Source organism: Engraulis encrasicolus, chromosome 3 (genome assembly GCF_034702125.1).
Source record: "Engraulis encrasicolus isolate BLACKSEA-1 chromosome 3, IST_EnEncr_1.0, whole genome shotgun sequence".
Classification (NCBI taxonomy): Eukaryota; Metazoa; Chordata; class Actinopteri; order Clupeiformes; family Engraulidae; genus Engraulis; species Engraulis encrasicolus.
In genome coordinates, this window is record NC_085859.1 from 13,669,919 (window position 1) to 13,694,063 (window position 24,145).

General features: G+C 42.5%; 1 protein-coding gene across 1 annotated transcript; it reads right to left on the minus strand.

Moving 5' to 3' along the window:
• Positions 1 to 4,352: 4,352 nt before the first annotated feature.
• On the minus strand, positions 4,353 to 12,227 carry LOC134445233 (protein-lysine 6-oxidase-like). The gene is made up of 7 exons (XM_063194310.1): positions 11,488 to 12,227; positions 11,131 to 11,239; positions 9,954 to 10,085; positions 7,711 to 7,867; positions 5,738 to 5,833; positions 4,867 to 4,982; positions 4,353 to 4,625 (listed from the first exon to the last, which is right to left on the minus strand). Exons 1-7 carry the CDS (start codon positions 12,089 to 12,091, stop codon positions 4,619 to 4,621), a joined length of 1,221 nt encoding a protein of 406 aa, XP_063050380.1. The 5' UTR covers positions 12,092 to 12,227; the 3' UTR covers positions 4,353 to 4,618.
• Between the last annotated feature and the right edge of the window lie 11,918 nt (positions 12,228 to 24,145).

The window sequence follows — 24,145 nt, forward strand, 5'->3', positions numbered from 1 at the left end:
CGGCCGCTGTTGCAAGTGAAAAAATAGCGCTTTCCAACTATTTTTTTTTATCTCGTCATTTTTTTCCTAACAGCCAGCGATCTCCTTAACCTAGACCTACAGACATGTGTTAGGGCTTGTTCGAAAGCTGAGATTCTTAGCTTTTTACAGTTTTTTACGGAACGTTTTTATGTTCTTTCAATCCACAGTTATTTAACCTTAAGCGGCCGCTACTTCAAGTAAACAATGGCGTTATTCTCCAGCCGGATAGAGAGGAAATCTGTTTTGTCGCTGTGTTCTTTGTTCCCTCGAATTAAACCGACGGTCTAAATAGGCTACATTTGTACGTCCCCAACACAAGACCAGTTCTTTCTAAGTTAGCTCTTTTCATGGAAAAACTTGTTTTTCATGCGTCTTTGTCTTCTTAACATGCGCTGCGTCCCATACAGCTTCTGAATCGACAACTTTGCCATGTAATAAAACTGTTCTTGAAAGGCAAGCCATTTTCTTTGCAGTTCTTGTCGTCTTTGTCCGTAGGCTACGAGCCAAACGGCGACCTGCTCCAGCAGAGTTTGCTCAATTTTCTTCTCCTTCTTTGTCGTTGTTCTGTTGTTGTCCTTCTGTGATTTGGGGCGAAAGTGGGCTGTGCGACTGACGTTTCACAAACAAGGCGTGTACCTGAATGTGCCTGGGGTCGGCTATGAGTCCGATCAGGCAAAAAATGGCCCGGGGCCGGCAGCTCCGAGCCGGCCACTCTCCTGAGCCCCGGGCGGCCCCGGGCCGCTGAAGCGCGGTAATGAGACCAAGGCTAATGAAGCCAGAATGCCATGAATCTGGCAAACCAATTACAACGCATATGTGTTTTGAATCAAAGCGGGCAGGGTTTTGAGGGAAGGTTGTTCTCATCAACAATCTTCGGATGTATTACGCATCGAGGCCAGACTAAATTAGACATCCACATTTAGTCTGGTTTATCAGGCTATAGGCTTAGCAAATTATGAAGTCTTCCTCACGAGCTCTGGTTACTGTTGCATTGCAGCTGCTACATTCTACAAATGAAGATAAACTGTTAAACAATGAGAGACCGGGTTTAAGTCGGACCTTTTCCAGCGCCCAGTGCCCACAAACAAGCTTGAAAGTTTGGTAATTACCCATGCCACCACTAGATGTCAGTACAGCAGTAGAGTCCAGCAGTATAGCACTGTGTTTTATGCTAGGGCCCCTGAGCCAGACAACAAGAAAGAGCCCCCTCCATGATTGTTGATTCAGAGAAGATTCTGGAGTTTAGCTAAGATGTTAGAGACCTTTTTGTTGGTGGTGGTTCAGGGGTGTCTATTCATATGTCAATATTAGGCTACTTGCCAGATGTAGCCTAGGCTACCTGTGTTTTTGGCCCCATCTGGTAAATGGTGATTGAGGGGCCCTTTGCTGATACCAAGTAGGGCCAATACATTTTAACAGTCAGCCGTCCCTATGAAATATTTACACACAATGCTGTTTTATACAGTAGCCTAGTGGGCGCCATTTCACGCAACAGGGATGAATTACAATAGAGGGTCACTGTTATGTAAAAGACATAGGTATGACCGGCATAGCCTAGGCTACTGTTATCAGTCAGCTTCACGGGCCCAATAGGATATTGGGACGCATAATGTTTTAAAAGTGATATTGAAATTGACAGCATGGAGGCTGGGGCTTCAGGGATGCCTTTGGCTGGTGTATGCAGGGTTTTGAAAAGTATTAAAAGGTGATACATTAAAAAGGCAAAATTTAATGGCCTTAAAAGTTGTACATTTGCTCAAAAGGTATTATTTTTTATAGAAATGAGGTATTGTTTTTTGTTGTACCAATTTGACTGAAAAATGATTAATTGTGTATCTGAGGGCAGTATGGGGCAGACATGGTTATGCGGTTAGGGCGTCAGGTTCCCAGGTTAGTGGGGGGAGTAATTAACCAGTGCTCTCCCTCATCCTCCTCCATGACTGGGGTACCCTGAGCACGGCACCGTCCCGCCGCACTGCTCCCTTTCGAGCATCTTTTTGCAAAAAAACGAAAGTGTAATGTAATGTTAAGGAGGTAGAAATGACAAAAGATGTCTTGTTAGTTAGTACTTGCATCTGAGTGTCGTGATGGTTGTAAAAAAAATCTAAAGGTAGTGAAAAAGGGTATTAAATGGTAGTACATTTGACTTCAAGATTGGTGTATATAGGCCTACCCTGTGTTGGGTCTGTGGGCCTTGGCTCTATTTTGTCCATGACCATTTGTGTAGGTTTGACACACATTTTTTTGGGTGCAGAAGAACCTCTGTGTGGGGGACATGGTGCTGACTCCTGACTCTGAAAACTACAGTTGACCTTCGTCCTGCACCTTTCCCTGGGATGTGCACAATCCTCTCCTTCAACCCCGGGCACATGGTGCCGCGCAGAGGCAGATTTGATGAGCACATAAGCATTGACATGAGAGGTAACTGTAACCGTTTAACAAATAATGTCACTTACTGACAGGCTACTTTGGCAATTAGCCCACATTAATGTATATTCACCCATTTCGGTCCTGCCGTGGCCAACCGGCCATGTGGCTGACCCGGGTTCGATTCCCGTCCCGGGTCCTTTGCCGACCCCTCCCCGTCTCTCTCCCCGTTCACTTCCTGTCCACCTCTCAAACTATCATCAATAAAGTCTTAAAAAAAGCCAAAAAAACAATAATAATGTACCTTCGCCCTTTTCATGTTTAGGGACAGTGTCAGTTCCACCCAAGGTTCTCATGCTTGCTTGCTTCCTATTTGTTAATTGACAAAAAAATGCATTTAAACTAACCTCATCACAAAATCCTCACTCTAGTTTGTGTGTTCCTAACTGTAACCAAAAACAGTCAAAAGTAATATGAGAACTGTAGAACTGGGTCATGAATTGGTTTGTGGTTTCTGAGCTCTCCTCACACGTAGACGTGGGCTACATAGGGTTTAGTCTCTGGTTCATTCTATGTCAATTCAGCCAGGGATCACATACAAAAGTCTCGATAAAAAAATAAAAATAAAAAAACCCTACATGTTTCCTTGTGTTCCTCAACGTGGCTGTCCACCTGCACCACTAGATAGCAGAATAGTAAGGTGTGGCAAGAGCAATGCCTTATTATTATATATTATTGTTATTATTATTATATAATACATATATATATATATATATATATACAAAAGGGCTTATTATAATTGTTATTATTGTTCATTTTTATCATTAAGGATGGTGGGTGTGGCATTGGCTACATGCTACATGTAGATGAGATCACAAAAGGACCACTGAGAACCACTGAGCTAAACAACCAAAACCACCATAAGATTCAGATCAAGGGAATTCTAGCATGAAGCATTATTAAGCCCAAACTTTCATATAGCCGTTTTCATACGTCTATTTATTTACTATGCATCCCTAACCTGTTTCTTTCTCAAGGTGTAGGGGAAATACAAACAGACAAAACACTCAGTCAAAACAGTCTTTATTCAAGTATCAGTTACCTATCTTATAGCACAAATGTTCTTATTCTAATAGCACCTGCATAAATAAAAAAAACAATATTTAATGCGTAATTGTCTGAACAGCGTATATTATATAAATCAGCATGTTGCTAAAGTTGAATGTATAGGTAAGTCTACAGGCTGTTTCAATTAACTGTTACCACAGTCTGTAACATGAAACAAGTGTCACATGCAATTATTAGGCCTATTAACATACATATTAAGCTACTATGTCTACAACATTTAAGGCACCATAATAATGGAATCATGATCATGAACTTTAACAACATTAAAAAAAAAACTTTTCAGCAGTTTATTTAGCACCAAAATATTGAATCTACTTGTCAGCTCTAACTTATTTGTAACTTATACAAGCACTACCTATATTTCCACTAAAATACTCCATTTTGAATAGCAAATTGATCTACACAAATATATTTTATGAACTACAAATGCACTCAGAGAGTGCAGACCTCCGCCAAGGAAGCTGTTTGTTAGAACATTTGACTATGTTACACCCTATTTGTATTTTAAGTCTTTCTGCCTTCTTTTTGTGGAGTTAGAAACTGGAATGTTAAAATTCGCCCTGTCCCACAATTCATTTTGCGGTCACTAGGGGCGTCTAGATTTGTAGGCTTCAATAGTGAATAATCTTTTGTAAAAATCCTGGTTCCGGTTTGTGATCCGGATGACCACCAAAATGTAATCACTTGTTCCTTTGGTCATTTCCCACAACTCCACACAAACAAAGAAGACAAACAGAGAAACAAACCAACGCAACGCAACACATAACCTCCTTGGTGGAGGTAATAAACAATAAATACACAATGTTCAGGAAAGAAATGGAAGTAGAGAATAAAAATAAATGCATTAACATGTATTTGATTTGAAGTCCTGCTTATTACAATTAGCCTAATAATCTAGAATACTGTAAAACAATGATTGTATTAGAACAGTTGATGTAATACTCTCTAGACGTGCCTTCAGTGTTATTGAGATACGTTTTTTGCACATTGCTACTGCAAATAGACATCTCTTTCTTTGATGGCTCTTCCAGAGACCACTTCACAAATGAAGTTGGTTCAAGGGCTAAAGATGGCCGTCACACACTGAGGACCCCTCCAGTAATTAATTCCTGAAAAGAAATGTTGAAAGTTCTCATTATTCTTAATCTTAAACAATCAACAACAGAACAGAACCCAACCCAATTTTTCACAGTTTGTTGTAGCAAACAACACATGCATTAGATTGGGCTCAATTCTTATCCAAGCACCAAACTAAATAAAAGACAAAAATAAATAAGTTTCAAGTTCAAACAAATTGATCTGGGCAAGAAATGTAGGCTACTAAAAAAGAAAAAGAGCATGGAGACTTACGAAGTCACGTGACAGCCTGACACGTGAGCATAGTTCCCTGTGTACTGAACATCACAGCGCACAACATTATTACTGAAGTCAGACTCAGGAACTTGGAAGCCCGGATTCACGGTGATCTGAAAGAGAAGGTTAAATTCAATACATGGCTATGATATACTGTGTGATATTTCTCAGAAGAATCTAGTGCGCATTGCTGAAGTTGTCTGACCAGATCTAATCTTACCAGATTAAAATGTTTTTTTTTCTTTGGTTCTGCAGTCATTGAGATATAGGCCTAAAGTATTACAGTTTTTCTCAATTGGCTTTGTACATTTCTCACAACAGAATAATCATTCTCAAAACTTCTTGTTCAATTGTGACTTCCTGCTGTTACCTGTGCACATGGTAAAATACGTTTCTCGTAGTTTTCAGCATTTAGAAAATGCTTTCATCACCATGCAAATGGTTGTGTACAATTCTCAGTGTTTTTGTACATTATCAATTGATTTTGTCGTGTTCTGCAAAATGCTTTGTTACGATAATCTATGAAGGTTCTCACTCCCCAAAACATTTACACAGTGACATAACATTTTGATGGCTCTGACACGTTCACAGACGCAAAAGCTTGGTTTTGAGAGATTGGCCAAGGGTTTTGAGCAAGAGATTGGGTTTTGCAGGTCATCCATGGTGTTTTGCCACTTGTTAAATCTTTTTTGGAAATGAACGTGATGTTTTGCAAAATGCGAGTAAGATTTGAGATATGTACAAAACCAACTGAGAAAAACTGTAAGCCAATACAATATGAACACAAAGTTCTCTTATGTGGTTCACTAGAGGAAAATAACTCAAATACAGACATTTTACTTGATGGCATCCATATGAATGTACAAACCTTTAAAATGTATTTTCCTGGCTTAATGTCGGTTATGTCGATCCATTGGCAGTCAATGTCAGCATTGTAGGTATCATAGCACCCAGGACTCAGTCCCTGCATAAGCAAAGCATAAAATATATGCAGTGTCTGAATAAAATGTAAACACACTTTAAATGATTATAAAATAGAGCTTTATTAAAAATCTATGTCATTTTTCATGTGTAATAAAATATATGGACATCATCATTTTGCTCTTTTGTCACCACCTGTTCTCAAACTGACATCCTATCTGGTCCAGACAGTGCTGACAATGCAGACAGCACACAGCTCTCTTGGTATTTATTGTGCATGCACTTGCAATTTCTGCATTCACTTTTGGAGACTGTTGCAGGTCTTATAGCATAGACATCAGTTTGAGAAAAATATAAAAATAAGAATCTGTACCACTGTTGGACTGCTAGGCTACATGAATTTTTACGTAATAGCCCCGGACATCAAAATGATTTAAAGGTTGTCAACATTTTCGGGACACCCTGTACTGTTACACAAACTCGCTTTTATACATGGTGCTTTGGAGAAAAAAAACTGGCTGTGAGACATTGCTGAATTGTTGAGACAGTTGAGGTTTTAGCCAGTAGCTACAGCTCAAAGCAGCAGAAGACTCAAAATTCCATAATTCTGCACAATGTGTTACGACATGACCATACAGTATTAGTTCAAGCAATAATGAAAAATACATAACCAATATGTTAATTGAATGTTAAAAAACCGAAATATGTATTTTTTATGTTCTTCTCAATTGGCCACCTCCAACATGGTGAAAGTCCTCCGCATCAAAATGAGTGTTTACGACAATAACTTGGAAACAAAAGCTTTTCTCCTTTGTGTGGTAGGCGTAGCTGTGTATACACCAGTGGATTATAGAGCTGCGGGGGAAGGACACGCCGGGGTAATTGCATGCTGGGTAATAGCTACCTGGGTAGGAAACGTGCAGTCCTGAAGGCAGAACCACAGACAGACAGGCAGGCAGACAGGACAAGCAGGCCGGGAGACAGACAGAGAGGTCTGAAGGCAGAACCACAGACAGACAGACAGGAAGGCAGACAGGACAAGCAGGCCGGGAGACAGACAGAGAGGTCTGAAGGCAGAACCACAGACAGAAAGGAAGGCAGACAGGACAGGCAGGCCGGGAGACAGACAGACAGATCTGAAGGCAGAACTAGACAGACAGAGAGGCAGACAGGACAAGTAGGGAGACAGACAGATAGGCAGGCCTGAAGGTAGAACTACAGACAGGGAGACAAACAGGCAGGCAGGGAGACAGGCAGACCGGAAGGTAGAACTACAGACAAGCAGACAGACAGGCAGATATGCAGATAGGTAGGCGGGCAGTCAGACAGGCAGGCAGAACGCCTGAAGGCAGAACACAACCACGCTGTATTAAATTGATGTAATCAGACAGACAGGCAGGCAGATAGACAGGGAGACAGACAGTCAGACAAGGAGACAGACTGACAGCAAGATAGACGGGGAGATGGAAAGGTCAGTAGATAGATAGATAGCCAGATAGATAAATAGACAGATAAATAGATAGATAGTAGGGCTGTAACGATATTGTATCGAACCGAGAAATCGTGATACTCAGAGTCACGATACTGTATCGCGATACAAGGAGGCAGTATCGTGATACACCCTTTCGAAGTTTTGTTACCCATTAGTCCAGAAAACAACCTTATGATTTGATGTGATAGTGTTTCCAAGCTTCAATGGAGATACATTCCAGAAATCGCGAGGTGTATCGAACCGTTGGTCAAAAATCGTGATACGAACCGAATCGTGAGTTGAGTGTATCGCTATAGCCCTAATAGATAGATAAGTAAATGCCATATACCCAAAGTGTACCCGAATATTTTGACCATTGTGTCCGAGGTGACCCAGCAACTTAAGGGTTGAGAAAAGAACTCCACATTTCAAGCTGCTGTAATAGCTACCTGTGTGTGAGACGTGCAGGCGTAGCGGCGGTAGTATCCCGGGTCACATGACGTGTCCTCCAGGCAGAAACTGGCCTTGTGTCCCTCAGCAACACGCACATGTGTATTGGCGTCCAACAGGTCGTAGTGGCAGAACTCAGCCATGCTGTGGAAGTGGCTGGATAGATAGATAGATAGATAGATAGATAGATAGATAGATAGATAGATAGAGAGAGAGAGAGATATGGATAGAGAAAGAGAAAGAAAGAGAAAGAGAGAGATGGATAGATAGATAGAGAGAGATATGGATAGAGAAAGAGAAAGAAAGAGAGAGAGAGAGAAAGAGAAAGAGAAAGAGAGATGGTGATTATCTGAAAGAGCATTATACCCATGGATAAAAAATACAAATAAAACATATAGGCCTGTCTAAATTGGCTGCTTTTTGGTATTTAATGGGGCTTTTTAAGCCTTTACTATTTCTTTACATGACAGGATAGTGGAGGAGAGACAGGAAGCGAGTTGGGAGAGAGAGACGTGGGAAGGGCCGGTAAACGACCCGGGCCGGAATCGAACCCGGGTCGACCGGTAGTTAGACGAGTGCCCTATACCGTTAGCGCCACAGTATAGGACCCTAATTTGGCTGCTTTGCCCTTTTGTTGAGGGACAAAGCTAGGAAGACGTTCCAGCTCTAAGCGGTTTGCAAATGTCCTCTGATCCCTGAGAGGGGTAAAGCTAGCACGTAAGAGGCCAAAGACGTGTGTGCCGTGGTCTCCAGCAGATGCCTGTAGCCTGCCATTTGGAGACACCACAGGAGCGACCCAAGCTCCCATCTGTGTGTGCTGCTCCACAGAGCACTTCCAGCCATTTTGCTACACGGTGTGTTGACAAGAGCACTGAGATGAAAAATGGATATTTATTCAATTATTTCAATACAATAAGGGAGGGAAAATGTGGGTTTTGTTGTGTGATTGGGGCCAGGGGAGGAATTTTGGGCCCCATGAAAGATTAAAATTTTGCCCCCCCCAAAATGTCAAATTATGTTATCAGCATCCTTCCAGGGCCCTGTCAGGCCCTTAGAATCTGTAACACCTTGCACCCCCTCGCGGCACCCATGATTGGGGCAGATAACTGAAAGTGATGACATCTGTTAGTTAGAGCCTCAGCTTCTACAGGTGCAGGGTAAGAGGAATCATCTGCTCCTAGCACAGCAAGGTGTATGGGTCTAACATAATATAATATGACCACATAACATTCTAGTTCAGAAGATGGAGAAAAAGATTTATGAAATAATACATAGGCCTACATTTGGGTTACATTACTATTACTACTACTACTACTACTACTACTACTACTACTACTACTACTACTACTACAACTACTACTAATCATCATCATCATCATCATCATCATCATCATCATCATCATCATCACCATAAATAGGCAAATAATAACAATACTGTAGTGAAGTCTATTGAAGTTTGAGATGTGCATCTGATTTTATCCAATCATTTGGCCGTGACATGTACAAATGTAATTTGCTTGTATGTACGCCATCACTGATTGGTCATGTCTGTAACGTGCAGGGATATGTGTGAGAAGTTTAACCCCTTCCCACCTTATTATCAACAAAATTGTAATGCCCAAGTCTTAATATATTGTATCTCCTCGGTAAGAGCAAGATTGTTATGATGTAGTTCAGTGTTTTCAGTAAAGGGTGAATAGGCCTGGATCTGCCATGGCCTAACGGTAGGGCACTGGGTTACTACGCCGGCGGCCCGGGTTCAATTCTGGCCCATGTAATTTGCCGAACCTTCCCCATCTCTCTCTCCCCGTTCATTTCCTGTCCCTCTGTAACTGTCCTGTCACAATTAAGGCATAAAAAGCCCAAAAATAGCCTATCTTTTTAAAAAAAGGCCTGTAAGAGTAGACAGACAGTAAGAGTATGGACGACAAGACAAGGCTGGAATTGTATAGCCTTAGCCTTGTCATACATAAGTTCCAATCCAAAAATGTCCTTCCACGTTAGTATGAGGGTACGCTATGACACGGCTGAACATCACGCGATCAAAATTCTACTGCTCCAGGCACTCCACAGAGAAGCACGGCCAGACTACAGTAGTGGAGCCAATCCTTTGGCGGAAGTACGTAGGATGGCTCGCGAGGCTACTCCCACCCCCCTCTGATAATGGGTTTCTTGTTTCCGGCCATTCCGGTGCAGGTCGAGTCTAAATCCTGCCTTGAGACGTGTGTCAGTGTCCACCTACCTATGGCAGGCGTGCCACTCCCAGGCATAGCGCGGCCGGCTTGGCCGGAAGTCGGCAGTGCCCTGGTTCTTCACACGCCCAGGGAAGCGCAACAGCACTCGGGTATCATAATCTCTTGCTGATGCTGCTGAGCTGTTGAGGAGATCATTTTTTGTTAGTTTTCACACAGAACATTTTGCCATTTTAATTCAACACTTACGTGCTGTTTCAAATGTGGAAATTGTTCTCCTCTTGAAACGCAACATGTGGATAACAATAAAAACGCCATTGTAGCAAGTGCGTTTTAGCCCCCTAAGGATATTTTTAAAGCGGGTTTTTGATGTGTGGATTTTAAAACTCTGTTTACGTGGAAACGGAAGGCCAAAACCAATGCGTTTTCAGAAATATCCTGCTGTAGAAACAGCACCTTAGAGGGCGGACTGTAACACTCATAGTTATGGTCCTATTCCCCTGGTGTTGAATTAACACTACTGTGCACCTCTGTTCTTTATTTACAAGGAGCTGAAGAGAGAAGCAGAAAATTAACAACAGCTGGCCACACATTTCAAGCTGCTATTGTGTGTGTGTGTGTGTGTGTGTGTGGGGGGGGGGTGCACAGCTAAGGCTTTAAAGGCACTAAGCATAACAGGTCAGGAGGCCCCCCTCATAATAAAATAATAATAATAATCCCCTAACTATAAATATATTTTTTGTAATGTAATTCAATATTTTTTATGATGTTTTTTAGTAAATCACAATTTAAGAGGCCCCAATTTTGGGGACAAAGTGGTTGGTGCCTCAAGCACTGGTTGGTGCCCGAAGAACTCCGCATACTCTGCTTATGTCTAGCTTTGGCCCTGTGTGTATGTGTGTGTTTACAAGCAAGCTGACAGCGGGGGACAAGCGGCTCAGTTGTCCTGGGCCCAGGGAGAGAGGGGACCCAGAAATATATGTACTAGGTGGGGGGCCCTTTCAGAAGACTTTGTCCTGGGCCCGGGAAAACCTGTCAGCGGCCCTGTGTGTGTGTGTGTGTGTGTGTGTGTGTGTGTGTGTGTGTGTGTGTGTGTGTGTGTGTGTGTGTGTGTGTGTGTGTGCTTCAGTCCGTCTACATGCCCAGGTTTTACTTACCCCACACACTTCATTCACTCATATCACATTGAATTATCCATTTCAAATTATTCATCTTTTTTTGCCTTACCTTGCAAGGCAGTTCTCCTCTGCTGCACAGCGGAGGTTATACATGGAAGATGTCTGTACATACGTGGATATCTGGACGTAATAAGGATCTGGCACCAAATCTGGGAGCCCTTTCATTTTGACACAAACACAAACACAGGGCATAGGGTTAGAGGACTTCTACGAGAATTACATTGATTTGTATTTGTCATATACATAGACTTACTGTGTGTGTGTGTGTGTGTGTGTGTGTGTGTGTGTGTGTGTGTGTGTGTGTGTGTGTGTGTGTGTGTGTGTGTGTGTGTGTGTGTGTGTGTGTGTGTGTGTGTGTGTGTGTTGAGGGGCTAGATAGATTGATTGATTTCATCAAGCATCTTACCATGTTGGACAGAGTTGGAGCTCGGGTTTTCACTCTCTCGGAAGCGCGGTCTCGGATGAAAGTAGGCGTCGTAAAAGTTGTAGTAAGGATTTGTATAAGATTTGTATGGATCATACGGGTCATCACCGACCATGATATCCGCCGTTCCACCGTTGCGCACGGATGGAGAGCCCGTTGGACGCGCTATGGCACCACCATGCGCATCAATTTCCCCTTGGCCGTCTTGTGATGATCTCCGCTGTGTGCCTTGTGTCCTCACCAGCGGTTGCCTCTGAGCCCTTCTGGAGTCTTCCCTTCGCTCATCAATCGAGGATGCGCTCAACCCGTCGGTTGTATCATTATTAGTGTCGCTAATGACTACGACAGAGCCATGGGGGTTCGATTGGCGAGCCCTCAAACCCGACGGGACATATTGAGAGCCTTGGCTAAACAAATTAAAGACGCGTCCGTTGTTTTCCCACCTGACACGTGTTCTGAAAGGATTCGTCTGTGACGGTCTTCTTTGTCCGAGGTTCGTCTGAGCCAAGGCAGTTTGCAAAATACACCAAAGTAGGCACAGCTGTGAGTACGAAAATGGGCATGCGTTTAAGATTGATGTATGCATTATGCCACTTACTTAAAAAGTAAAACTAATTTGGTTTAGTATCCTGCAAAAAACATTAGCCTGAGACGCAAACACCTTAAAATAAACCAACGTCAGCTACATTGGGTCTGGTACCACGCACTACACCTTGCGCTACGCTCACGTTCACCTCGTGTTTTCCAAGTGCGGATGCAGGAAGGAGGGGTCAAATTTATAAACTTTCTGGAACGGTTACAAAGTTACACAAGGGAAATTTGACCGATGCTCTCACACAATTTACACAAGTGGAGATTAGACTGCCGCCACGTTTCTGTCTCTTACATCACTTATGTTTTCTATAACATATAGGCCACATCATGGTTTATGATTTATTGTGGTTAACTAAACTAACTGGGATGAAGATACATTTAGGATACTAAAATAGATTATATCAGACTAATTTTGAAGAGCTGTTATTGGTGCTGTTAGAGATACAGCTCATTTATCCTGTCAACATTTACACACACACACACACACACACACACACACACACACACACACACACACACACACACACACACACACACACACACACACACACACACACAGATGTGTAGGCCTATATGTTTTTATGAAAATCGCTACCATTTCATTGAACAATAAAGTTGAAAAGCCTGAAAACTGCCCTTGCTGCCTGTTGGATGGCTAGCATAGGCTGCTGCTGTATGAACCGCACATGGTGCTGGTTAATGGTTCCCAGTTTGACTCTGCTCGGAATTTAATCTGCCATAAACAAGCAGTAAAAAAATATCCGTCAAGTCAACATTGCGTGCGGTGTCTCTGTGTGGTGTCCTACTGCTCTTCAACACTTTCTGACCCGTCTAGTTAATGGAGAAAATAGGCTATAAACAATATCTTTAATTTGATTCATTAAAATGTAGCTTTTTTGGAAATTCATCTCGGAAAAACTATATAGCCTACAGTCCACTTCAGGCAGCTTGATCAGTACATGTCCATTAGTGGAGGTTTTTTTTGTTTCAAGGGCCTTCTCAACTTTAAAACACCCCCACAGCACATTGTCTTGCTTTTTTTAAGTCAGTGATTTTCTTCAGCATTCACAATAAAATATCTAACAGTTCTTGAACTACTCAAAGTCCCAGTTCTATTCACAGCTTTATAAACACTTTATAAATAATGAACTAATTCTCAACAAATGTTTACAAATGTTTATAAATGGGCAAGAAATACTATGCTAACACAGTAGACACAGCGCCGTCGCAGCGGTCCAGGAAGTTACTCCTCCAAAGACCAGAAGGCATGAAACCACATAAAACTCACACAGTAGAAGTTGATTCCCACTCCACTGTGCAGTCATAGTTTGGTTATTACTCATTTACAAACATTTGTAAATGCTTTGTTAAATGTTAATAGTTATTAAATGTTAATAAAGGGTTTATAAAGCTGTGAATAGGATGTTATTCTAAAGTGTTACCCCACAGTCCAGGTGCTGGTGATGTGCAGTAAAAGTAAAAGTTCTTCTTGTACTGTTGTGGTTGGCAGAAAGAAAAATGTGCCAACTTTTACCTGATGGATTCAAATGCACCATTACTCATACAGAGTTCATAACAAACAGATTAGCATACTTAACACGAGTGTGTACACATAGTGTCTTTTGACCATATTGCAACCAAGTCCACAATCTCCTGGATGTTTTTTTCAACCTAACCTATTGGTAAATTAACAATCATGGGAAATATATTATATTCAGGTTGCCAGATGAAAACAGAACGACTCAATGTTTCATGGGCCATGCTTATGTGGTCTGACACAAGCAGCTTGTTTTCTTTTTTTCCTTTTACTTCAATTACAGATAAAGCAACACACAATTATTTTCAATGCCCTAGTTTACTCATACAATTCTTAAAAAAAACCCAATATGATTTTGTTACACTTGAAAGACCACACGTGTGTCTTTGTAAGCACACTGTCACGTGCAGATAAATTAACAACCAACACAGGTTTAGGAAAAACTGACAATGTGAACATTAGAGGTTTTATCACGGCAGCACATAAACATCAAAGAAGTGGGGCATTTAGCACACAGGGGGGCCTTTCCTACCAAAGATCCAGCAGGCCATGGCTCTCATTGCTATTAGTTGCAGGTGCGACATTGGTGTTTTGTAGGTTTAACTGCGTGCCGTAATGAGAGTGTGCTCGGCAGGGAAAAGAGCCGGGTTGTAACCTCTGTAAACGGAGGTGGAAAACCAGGACACAATAGGTCCCTTTTATTAAAAAAGGAAGAAAAGAGAGAAAAAAGTTTTTCTACTAACAATGTAACTTTCTAAACGTATGCTTACACAAGACTTGTGGAGCAGAACTTTGTCTGCACCCTTAAACATTTAGTACAATGCTGTGTGTCCGTTTCTTTACTTTCATCAAGTTTCTGGTGGTGTTCCTGAATAAGTAATAGGCCTTTGAGGTACTTTTTCTGATAATGATATGATGTAGGCTTACTTTGTTTTGAGGACATATAGCCTATTTCTCAGCTCTCCATATAATTCTGGATGCACGAAGACTATGCATGTGTGCAGTGGCGAGCACAGACATTTTGGAGGGCAGGTGCTGAAGGGGGTGTTGGGGGCATGTGGAACTTCCGACTGCCTTACTACTTTAGACCGTGATCTGACCGGACGCAGGTTTCTGCCTCCAATCCGCCATGCACGTCCAGCTGATTTTTCAGTTGTGATCACACCGAGCACGGATCAACTGGCCATTCGAATGCGGTGACCAGGCAACGTAACGGCTGAACTGTCACTCGCAACATAGCCTAATTGATGGTGTTGTGTCATTAACCCCTTAAGATGCGGCTTTATACATTTGTTGTTACCAGTATGGTAATGACCAAGTCGTGGTGCATTACTAAAGGGCCTGTGTTGTGTCATAGTATTCGAGTGCTATGGTAGGTACATTTCAATGACTATTACAGCGTGCCACTGGAGGTACGGCGCGCATTAAGGGGCTACATGTTGTGAAAACATACACAAAATGCTTTGTCCATTCATCTATGTAAAATGGATAGAAGACGAGCTCTTCTCTTGCTCTCCTTACGTTGGATAGTGAATCTGATATGAATGTTGATAATGTTGAATGTCTCCTATCGAACATCTGGAAGTCCGCCACGGATTTTCCGTCTTGAGTTGAACATTTTTCAACTCGATCTGCCCGGCACGGAGAGGCGGAGAATCCGCAATCCGCCATGCGCTGATATTAGACGCGGAATCCGCACATTTTCATTGACAGACAATAGAACACATCCGCCTCCTACTCCTACAATTTATTTCTTCCTGGAACTTCGCTGCTCACGGGGGGCCTTGGTGGTTTATGCCTCGAGATCAGCGTCACTGCATCATGATGCAGTGAGCCGCGCAGTTAACGGAGTGAAGCCCCCCCCATCACGCAGGTACTCTGGGGCACCTCCCCAAAATTGTGTCTCGACGCAGGGAGCGACGGCGTGAAAGGGCGAAAATAGGTCTCTGATTGGTCCTCTCGACCAGTCCTCTCGAGTCGAGAACAAGCGCTACTTCCTTGTTCTAACCTTCGTCGGTCTACGGACTGTGAGCTCTTCATTAAATAAGTTGCCCGTGCTTTGTTGTTTGATTTATTTACACGAACCAAAGACAACACATGCGCTTGCAAGTTACGACGCTGAAGTTATTTGGACAGTTGAACAGTGGTTCCGAGGTCGAGGAAACATTCCGCTTCGTCCTCGACAAATGAGCCACTTCTTTGTTCCAAACTACCACTGTGGCTGCCAGTGCGATCAAACATGCACGTGATATAAAGATTTAATGTTTCATTTTCATTGTCGTCGAGTCTGTGATGCTAAAAAACAACCGACACGTCTAGTTTACTCTTTGTATTGAAGGCAGTTTGAGCGTGGAATGACATCGCGCAGACCGTGCTTCAAAACAGGGCATAAACCAAAATTAACTGCATCATGGCTGCGACAAGCTCACTCTGTGGCACAAGTAGGAAGCATAACCCGCCCTTTAGTGGTTTGGGGGTCCTAAGTCACCACATAGTTTGCTTATGCCTCGGGCCGGCCCTGGCCACTGTAACACATTCTCTTTTGAACCCTAATAGCAAGAATACCCAGAATTCTGAACATGTTGGATGCTAGTTAGAAATCATGTACAATTTGACCAAAAGGTGTGCTCATGACAAGGTGCGTCCATGTCACATGTCACAACGCTCAACCTATTTTCTATTTGAGACGTTAAAGTCACTTTGAACTGGTTGGTCAGAAGGTCATTGATGTCTGTGTACATGGGTGCATTTTTCACCAACACTTAAATTATTTTTCAGTGTATCCCTCAACAAACCTGTGTCCCATCGCTGTCCACCAGGTCCCCCAACCAATCGTGGTGTCATGTCTGATGTAGATCGGACTGCTGCAAGGTAATTTGTGTGATGTGCAAAAAAGAAATAAAAAAAAACAGAAAGAAACATTCAGACCAAGCATTCCATAGGCCTCATAATAAAAAAAACTCTGCCCCTAACGGAGGCTTGCGGTAAAGGATATAGAAAAAGAAAAGCTTTTGTTGGAAAAGCATAATATATTATACTGTCTCAAACATTTAAAGGGGGTGAAGAGAATGGATGGAATGGATGTTTTCATTGACAATTATACTGAGGCTTTGTGTGTGCACATCTATTCACCTTTACAAAGACAATCTTTCGCTGACAACTATTTGCGCAAAATTTAAAGAAGATTTTTTAAAAATCTAAATAATTGCATATTGAAGGACAAAATCTTACACAAATGAAAATAGCCTGCACAAGTAAATATGTTACACAATTGAAAGTTTCGTAAGTCCTGATTTTAGATGGAGTGAGAGTCTCTCTCTTTTTCTAACCTTGGCGTGTATCTCCATTCCCTGTGGTTAGGCCTTTCTCTCGGCTGATTGTATAGCAGGGATCTGTGGTCCCAGTAAACACCATACGGTAGGTCAGGGGTAGGCAATTAGCGGCCCGGGGGCCAAATCTGGCCCACGAAATAATGTTTTTTTTGTTTGTTTTTAAAGATCTTTTAAACATATTTTTTAACTTCATGTTTTATTTAAGAAAATAAAATTTCACAGATTTCATAACATTTATTGAAGAGTAGCTGATAAGTAACATGACAAAACCAACACATAACATCCTTGCAGCCTGTTTAGCCTCCTTGACGCACAGATCGAAACGGTGCATGTGCGTGTCATCTTATGGAAAACAAAAGTCAAGTCAAGTCAAGTCAAGTTTATTGTCAATTTCTTTACATGCACTGGTCATACAAAGAATTTGAAATTGCGTTTCTTGCTCTCCCATGCAGACATAGACTAATCTAGGTAAGGACATAGACAGTATAGACATAGACAGTACTCATACATGGACATAGACAGTATGGACGTAGACATTGCTCATACAGACATTTAAAGTGCAAGACTGGACAACAGAAGACTTGTAGAGAACATACATTAAGAGGAGGTATTTTGTTGTTCTTTTTCCTAAAAGTCCTTTATAGCGTTCTGACATAGTAATAGTAGCATTTGAAGAAATAAATAATTAAAAAAGGTTTTTATTTAAATACACCAGCAGCAGTATGTGTGTGTGTGTGTTTGTATGTGTTTTGTGTGTGCGTGTGTGTGTGTGTGTGTGTGTGTGTGTGTGTGTGTGTGTGTGTGTGTTTAGTGCAGTAGAAAGTGCGGTGTGCGTCTGTGTGTGTGTACCTGTGTATGTGTGTGTGTGTGTGTGTGTGTGTGTGTGTTGTGTGTATGTGGTGTGAGTATGAGTTGTGTGTCAGTGTGTGTATGTTTGGGTTTAGTGCAGAAAGTGCAGTGTGCTTGTGTGTGTGTGTGTGTGTGTGTGTGTGTGTGTGTGTGTGTGTGTGTGTGTGTGTGTGTGTGTGTGTGTGTGTGTGTGTGTGTGCATGTGTATAGTTTTTGAGTTAGTGCAGGTTGAAAGTTCAGTCACAGATGTAGTAGTGCAGGTGGAGTGTTCAGTCGCAGAGATATGGTGGTGGGGATGATGAGGGGGGAGCGTTGTCAGTGGCCTGGCTGGCTAGAGGCTGACAGTGAAGGGAGAGTGGGTTGAGTGTTCAGTATCTTGATTGCTTGATGCATCGTGCTGCTTGTAAGCCTGGTGGTACGGGAACGGAGGCGCCTGTACCTCTTTCCAGAGGGCAGGAGGCTGAACAGTTTGTGTGCAGGGTGGCTTGTGTCTTTGATGATCATCAGTGCTTTTCGGGTGAGGCGTGCGGTGTAAATGTCCTGCAGGGAGGGGAGTGGTACTCCCATGATCTTCTTCGCTGTGTTCACAACACGCTGGAGTGTCTTCCTGTTTTTCTCCGTGCAGCTTCCTCCCCACGCTGTGATGCAGCTGGACACGACCTGTCTCTATGGTTCCTCTGTAGAAATGTTGTCATGATGGAGGGGTGTAGCACTTGCCTTCTTTAGTTTTGCGCAAGAAGTAGAGACGCTGATAGGGCCTTCTTCGCCAGTGATGTAGTGTTGGTGGTCCAAGAGAGGTCGTCGCTGATGTGCACTCCAAGGAACTTGGTGCTGCTCACTCTCTCCACAGCATCACCGTCGATGGTCAGTGGTGGCAGTTGTTTTTGGACCCTCTGAAAGTTGACAACAATCTCCTTGGTCTTGTTGACATTCAGCAGGAGGTTGTCTGTCTTTGCACCATCTGGCCAGCAGGTCTACTTCTTCTCTGTAGTGGGTCTCATCGCCCTTAGTGATGAGGCCCACCAGTGTTGTATCATCCGCAAACTTCACTAGATGGTTAGTGCTGTGGGTCGTTGTGCAGTCATGTGTCAGCAGCGTGAACAGCAGGGGGCTGAGAACACAACCTTGCGGAGCCCCCGTGCTCAGGGTCAGGGTGCTTGAGGTGTTATTCCCTACCCGTACTGCTTGTGGTCCTCTGCATCAGGAAGTCCAGCAGCCAGTTGCAGAGGGAGGTGCTGAAACCTAGTTTGTCCAGTTTTCTGATGAGTTGTTGTGGTATTATGGTATTGAATGCTGAGCTGAAGTCAATGAACAGCATTCCTCACATATGAGTCTTTATTGTCCAAGTGGGTGAGGGCTGGATGGAGGGCAGAGCAGATTGCATCCTCCGTGGATCGCTTGGCTCGGTATGCGAACTGGTAGGGTCCAGGGTGGGGGGTAGGGTGGCTTTGATGTGTGACAGGACTAGCCGTTCGAAGCACTTCATGATTATGGGCGTCAGTGCTACAGGACGGTAGTCATTGAAGCATGATGGTGATGATTTCTTCGGCACGGGTATGATGGTAGCAGCTTTGAAAAGTGATGGGATGACTGCTTGCTCCAGAGAGATGTTAAAGATGTCTGTGAAGACATCCTTCAGCTCTTCTGCACAATCCTTCAACACTGTTGTCTGGGCCAGCTGCTTTGCGTGGGTTGATGGTGGCCAGTGTCCTCTTCACACTGGCAGAGGACAGGTACAGGGGTTGATCATGGGGGGGAGGGGGAGTTTTCTGTGGATGAGTGTCATTTTTGTGCTTCAAAACGGGCAAAGAAACTGTTCAGGTCGTTTAGCAGAGAGGTGTTGTTGTCACAGCTTCGTGGTGCGGGCTTATAGTCCGTGATGGCCTGTATGCCCTGCCACAGGCTCTGTGCATCTCTGCTGTCTTTGAAGTGTGTTGTTATTTTGTCCGAGTATTCCTTTTTTGCTTTCCTGATGCCCTGGGACAGGTTTGCTCTTGCTGCTTTTAGGCCAGCTACGTCTCCTGCTCTGAAGGCTTTGTCTCTGGCCCTCAGCAGTCTGTGAACGTCTCCTGTGAACCATGGCTTCTGGTTGGCCCTGGTGGTGATGCGTTTTATTTCTGTAACATCATCAATGCATTTTGTGATGTAGGAGGTCACGGTGTCTGTGTACTCCTCAATGTCAATGTGGTTGCTGTGGGTGGCAGCTGTTTTGAACATGTCCCAATCTGTGGTTTCAAAAAAGTGCGCTGTCTCCCTCTTGTAATGTACAAAGTGATAAAAAGTTTCATGGCATAAAAAAACACAACATAAGGTTGACTCAAATAGACAGTACACTAGCCTAATTTAGAAAAAAAAAACGCAGGGAGGATGAATGCATACCTTTCCTTCCATTCTTCTTTTAGGTCCTGCATTCAGAATCAACTTTTCTTTTCGCGGCTTTTGATGACATTTTGCATTGAAAGCTAGAAATTTTCCAGAATGAACAACAGGCAACTGTATTACCTTACTGTAGTTACGGCAGATTGCTAAGACAGGTCACCTGTTTCATGAGAAATGCCAGGAGATGCTAACCTGATAAACCAGCCTAAATATGAGTGGATGTGTAATTTTGAAAAATGTCAACGTCCAGCGGGTGGCGCTGGTTTACTAGGCTAAGGAGATGCAGCAGATGGCATAATAACAACAGCACATAGAAGAAAATGAATGTCTTAAATTTGATGAAATTACATTAAATTAGATTAGATTAAATTCACAAAATAGAAAAAAATAGAACAACTTTTTTTCCCCCGAGCTGGAAAGCATGGCTATGGCCCGCGATGCCATTGTCAGAAAAAAATTGGGCCTGGTACAAATCTAGTTGCTGACCCCTGCCGTAGGTCAAGGCCTTGACTTTAAACTGACCACATGGCAGCTCTTCACAGTGAAGGGAGATTTTGGGCTGTACAGTTCAGAATAAATTTTGATCTGCTGATGGATAGAGCTGTTAACATGACACTCGGCCTGCTCTGGTTTGAACTGGTTTAGTTCCAATTGGATCAACCCAGACTGATTTGGTTCAAAAACATACTACCTGTACATTCTGACGGTAAAAGGTAACTGCAATGGAACACGGTTACTCAGGCCTATAATTTGTACTCTGAATACTGTAATCTGGGGGTAGGCCTATGCATTTTGTCACTCTCCACTACTGGCAACATATTTGCAATAGGTGCTGTGCACCTCCATGTGTGAAATGCTTCCAGAGAGCCTCCAAATTCAAAATCTGTTTTACTGTCAATTGCTTACGATACACTAAACATACAAAAGGGTTAAAATTAGGCTACATTTCTGACTCTCCCACTATGCCTTGTTGGGTGGTGATGCTTCCAGTGGGTTGAGTGTCAGTGTACCTCTGGTGAGCCTGGGGGCTCGCTCCAGGTGTTTGGCCAGGTTCTAGCTCCCTGGCAGCTTATGCCTCTTTTCCACTGCCATTTTTCCTAGTAGGCCTACAGCTCGACTCGCCCGCCACTTTTTTGCTTTTTGAATAGGCACGAATAGTGGCGACCGAGTCATGCTGTGTCAAGCCGTAGGCCTACCCAAAAACCAGCTGTGGAAGAGATTCAAGATCAAGATTCTTTTTAATAGTAGACAACAAGGAAATTTGTCTTGGACATACATAGCTGCCACATACACACAACATACACATGACGCCAAAAAACAAAAATAAACACACACATACATAGAAACACTCAAGTGCATATCCACCACAGCCCACCACCCGCATACATACATGGCATTACAGGATGGTAGTTGTTAATGACCTGCGTTCAGTAGGTTAACAGAAACAGGGACAAAAGAAAACCTGTACCTATTCAGAAACCTTTTCTTGTTTTTAACTGGTACTCTGAATCGCCTGCCAGAGGGTAGCAGCTCATATTCTGGGTACAGAACATGTGATGGATCCTCAGTTATTTTTCTAGCATGCCTAACTACAGACTCTTCATATATTGCTTGGAGGGTGGGGTAGTCCCTCACCCCCACTACCTTCAGTGCAGTGCGGGTCAGTCTGTCTATTTGAGACTTCACTTTCACTGTCAGGTTTCCAAACCACACAGTGATTGCATAGCGTACTACGCTCTTAACAACAGCACGGTAAAAAAGTAACATAAACACCCTGAGTCTACGTAAAAAATGAAGTCTCTGTTGGATCCTGGTACACACATTGTTAACATGAACATTCCAAGACAGATTATTATCAAAGTACACTCCCAAATATTTGTAAGAGTCCACCTGAGTAATATTGGCATCACCAATGACTAGACTATGAAAAGAGGCATTAGTGGCTGTTGCTGAGAGTGATGATAGTGGGGAAGGAGGGAGACAGACAGTCCACATCTTGACAGCCTGGTAGGTTAATGAAGCTATTTCAGTCGGCTATACTGTTCTTTTCTTCTTAATTAGCAACTACAGTCAATCCGGAAAGTATTCACAGCGCTTCACTTTTTTCACATTTTATTATCTTACAGCCTTATTCCTAATGCTACAAATGAATCTCTGTTGTCAAAATCCTACACAAATTATTCCATTATGACCATGTGAAAAACAAGTTGTCTTGACAGTTTTGAAAATGTATAAAAATAAATAATTTACAAAAGTATTCACAGCCTTATCTTAATACTTTGTAGAACCACCTTTGGCAGTAACTACATTCATTTTTTCATTTCGAAATGAAAAGGGATTAAAAGGGAGGTCATCTGTGTGTCTTTCAACCTTTCAGTACATTGAAATTGTACATTTTGAGTCTGCAACTGGCTACAATTGATGGGTGTGAGATTTGAATGAAATCCTATGGAGAGTATCATGATCTGCTTCTGTAGTCATAGTGCAATGTTGACATGCATGCTTCTTTAGGTGTAATTCAGATTTCCAATGTTGACTGCATTCATACATCCCCAAACCATGTCAGTCCCACTACCATGCTTGACTAGCCAGATGATGCAGTTTTTTTTTAGTTTTTTTTATTTATTTCAAACTCACTTGTTTACCACCACTTAACACCATCTAAAGCAAATGTGTTTATCTTGGTCTCATCAGACCACACAACATGGTTCCAGTGATCCATATCCTTGGTCTGTTCATCTCTCTTGAGACCAAGATAAACAAATTTGCTTTAGATGGCGTCAAGCATGTGTGGTGGTAAACAAGTGAGTTTTACACAAAAAGTGCATCATCTGGCTAGTCAAGCATGGTTGTGGGACTGACATGGTTTGGGGATGTATGGATGCCATCAACATTGGAAATCTGAATTACACCCAAAGAGGCATGCATGTCAACATGCACTATGACTACAGAAGCAGATCATGATACTTTCCATAGGATTTCTATCAGAACTCACACCCATCTATTTTAGCCGGGTGCAGACTCAAAATGTACAATTTCAATGTACTGAAAGGTTGAATCACACACCGATTAAAAATGAATGTAGTGATGTAATGAATGTAGATTCATTTGTAGCATTTGAAATAAGGCTGTAAGATAATAAAATGTGAAAAAAGTGAAGCGCTGTGAATACTTTCCGGATTGACTGTATGTGTCTGGTGGATGTTAACCCTTTCACTCAGAGCCTCTGTTATAAACTTATTGTCACCAAATCGATAATGGCCATGTCTTAATCTATTACTGAAGACTCTTGGTAATCTCGTAGCTATGTTGTTATGATGTAGCAAACACTAAATACGATCATCGGCGAGGCAGGTGTAACTAATCCAAAATGCTGCTGCTAGAATTCTAACAAGGAAAAGAGATCTGATCATGTGTCCATTATCCAAACTCCTGTCCTCGACTTGTGCTTGTGGTCTTGAGCTTCTCTGGTGCCCCTGTCGTGCCGAAAAGCGAGTCCCTGCCAGAACACGACTGCCCTCATTGAAACCAATGGAAACCAATGACCAATTTTTCAGATATGTTTTACCCATTTTTGCAGACAAATCCGACACAATTTAAGATGGAAAGCCTATCAATAAAGCATCTACATTCCTTCTGGAAGTATTACAAAGAGCTGGTTACAATTTCAGTATTATTTCCATAAAAGAATCGAAGAATTGGCATAACAAATGTTACGGTTTCATTAAAATAGCTCATATTAAGTGGAGGACGAATAATGTTTCATAAGCATATGTTTAGTTCATAAATTATGCAATTCATTCTGCAAAAATTTGTATAATTTTCTCTCAAAAAATGTCATTTTTTCAATGAGGGCACTCGTGTTCTGGCAGGGGCTCGCTTTTCGGCACGACACCCCTCCTCTGTGGAGAAAACAATAAAGTTTCCCTGCTGTCAGTGTGAGCACGAC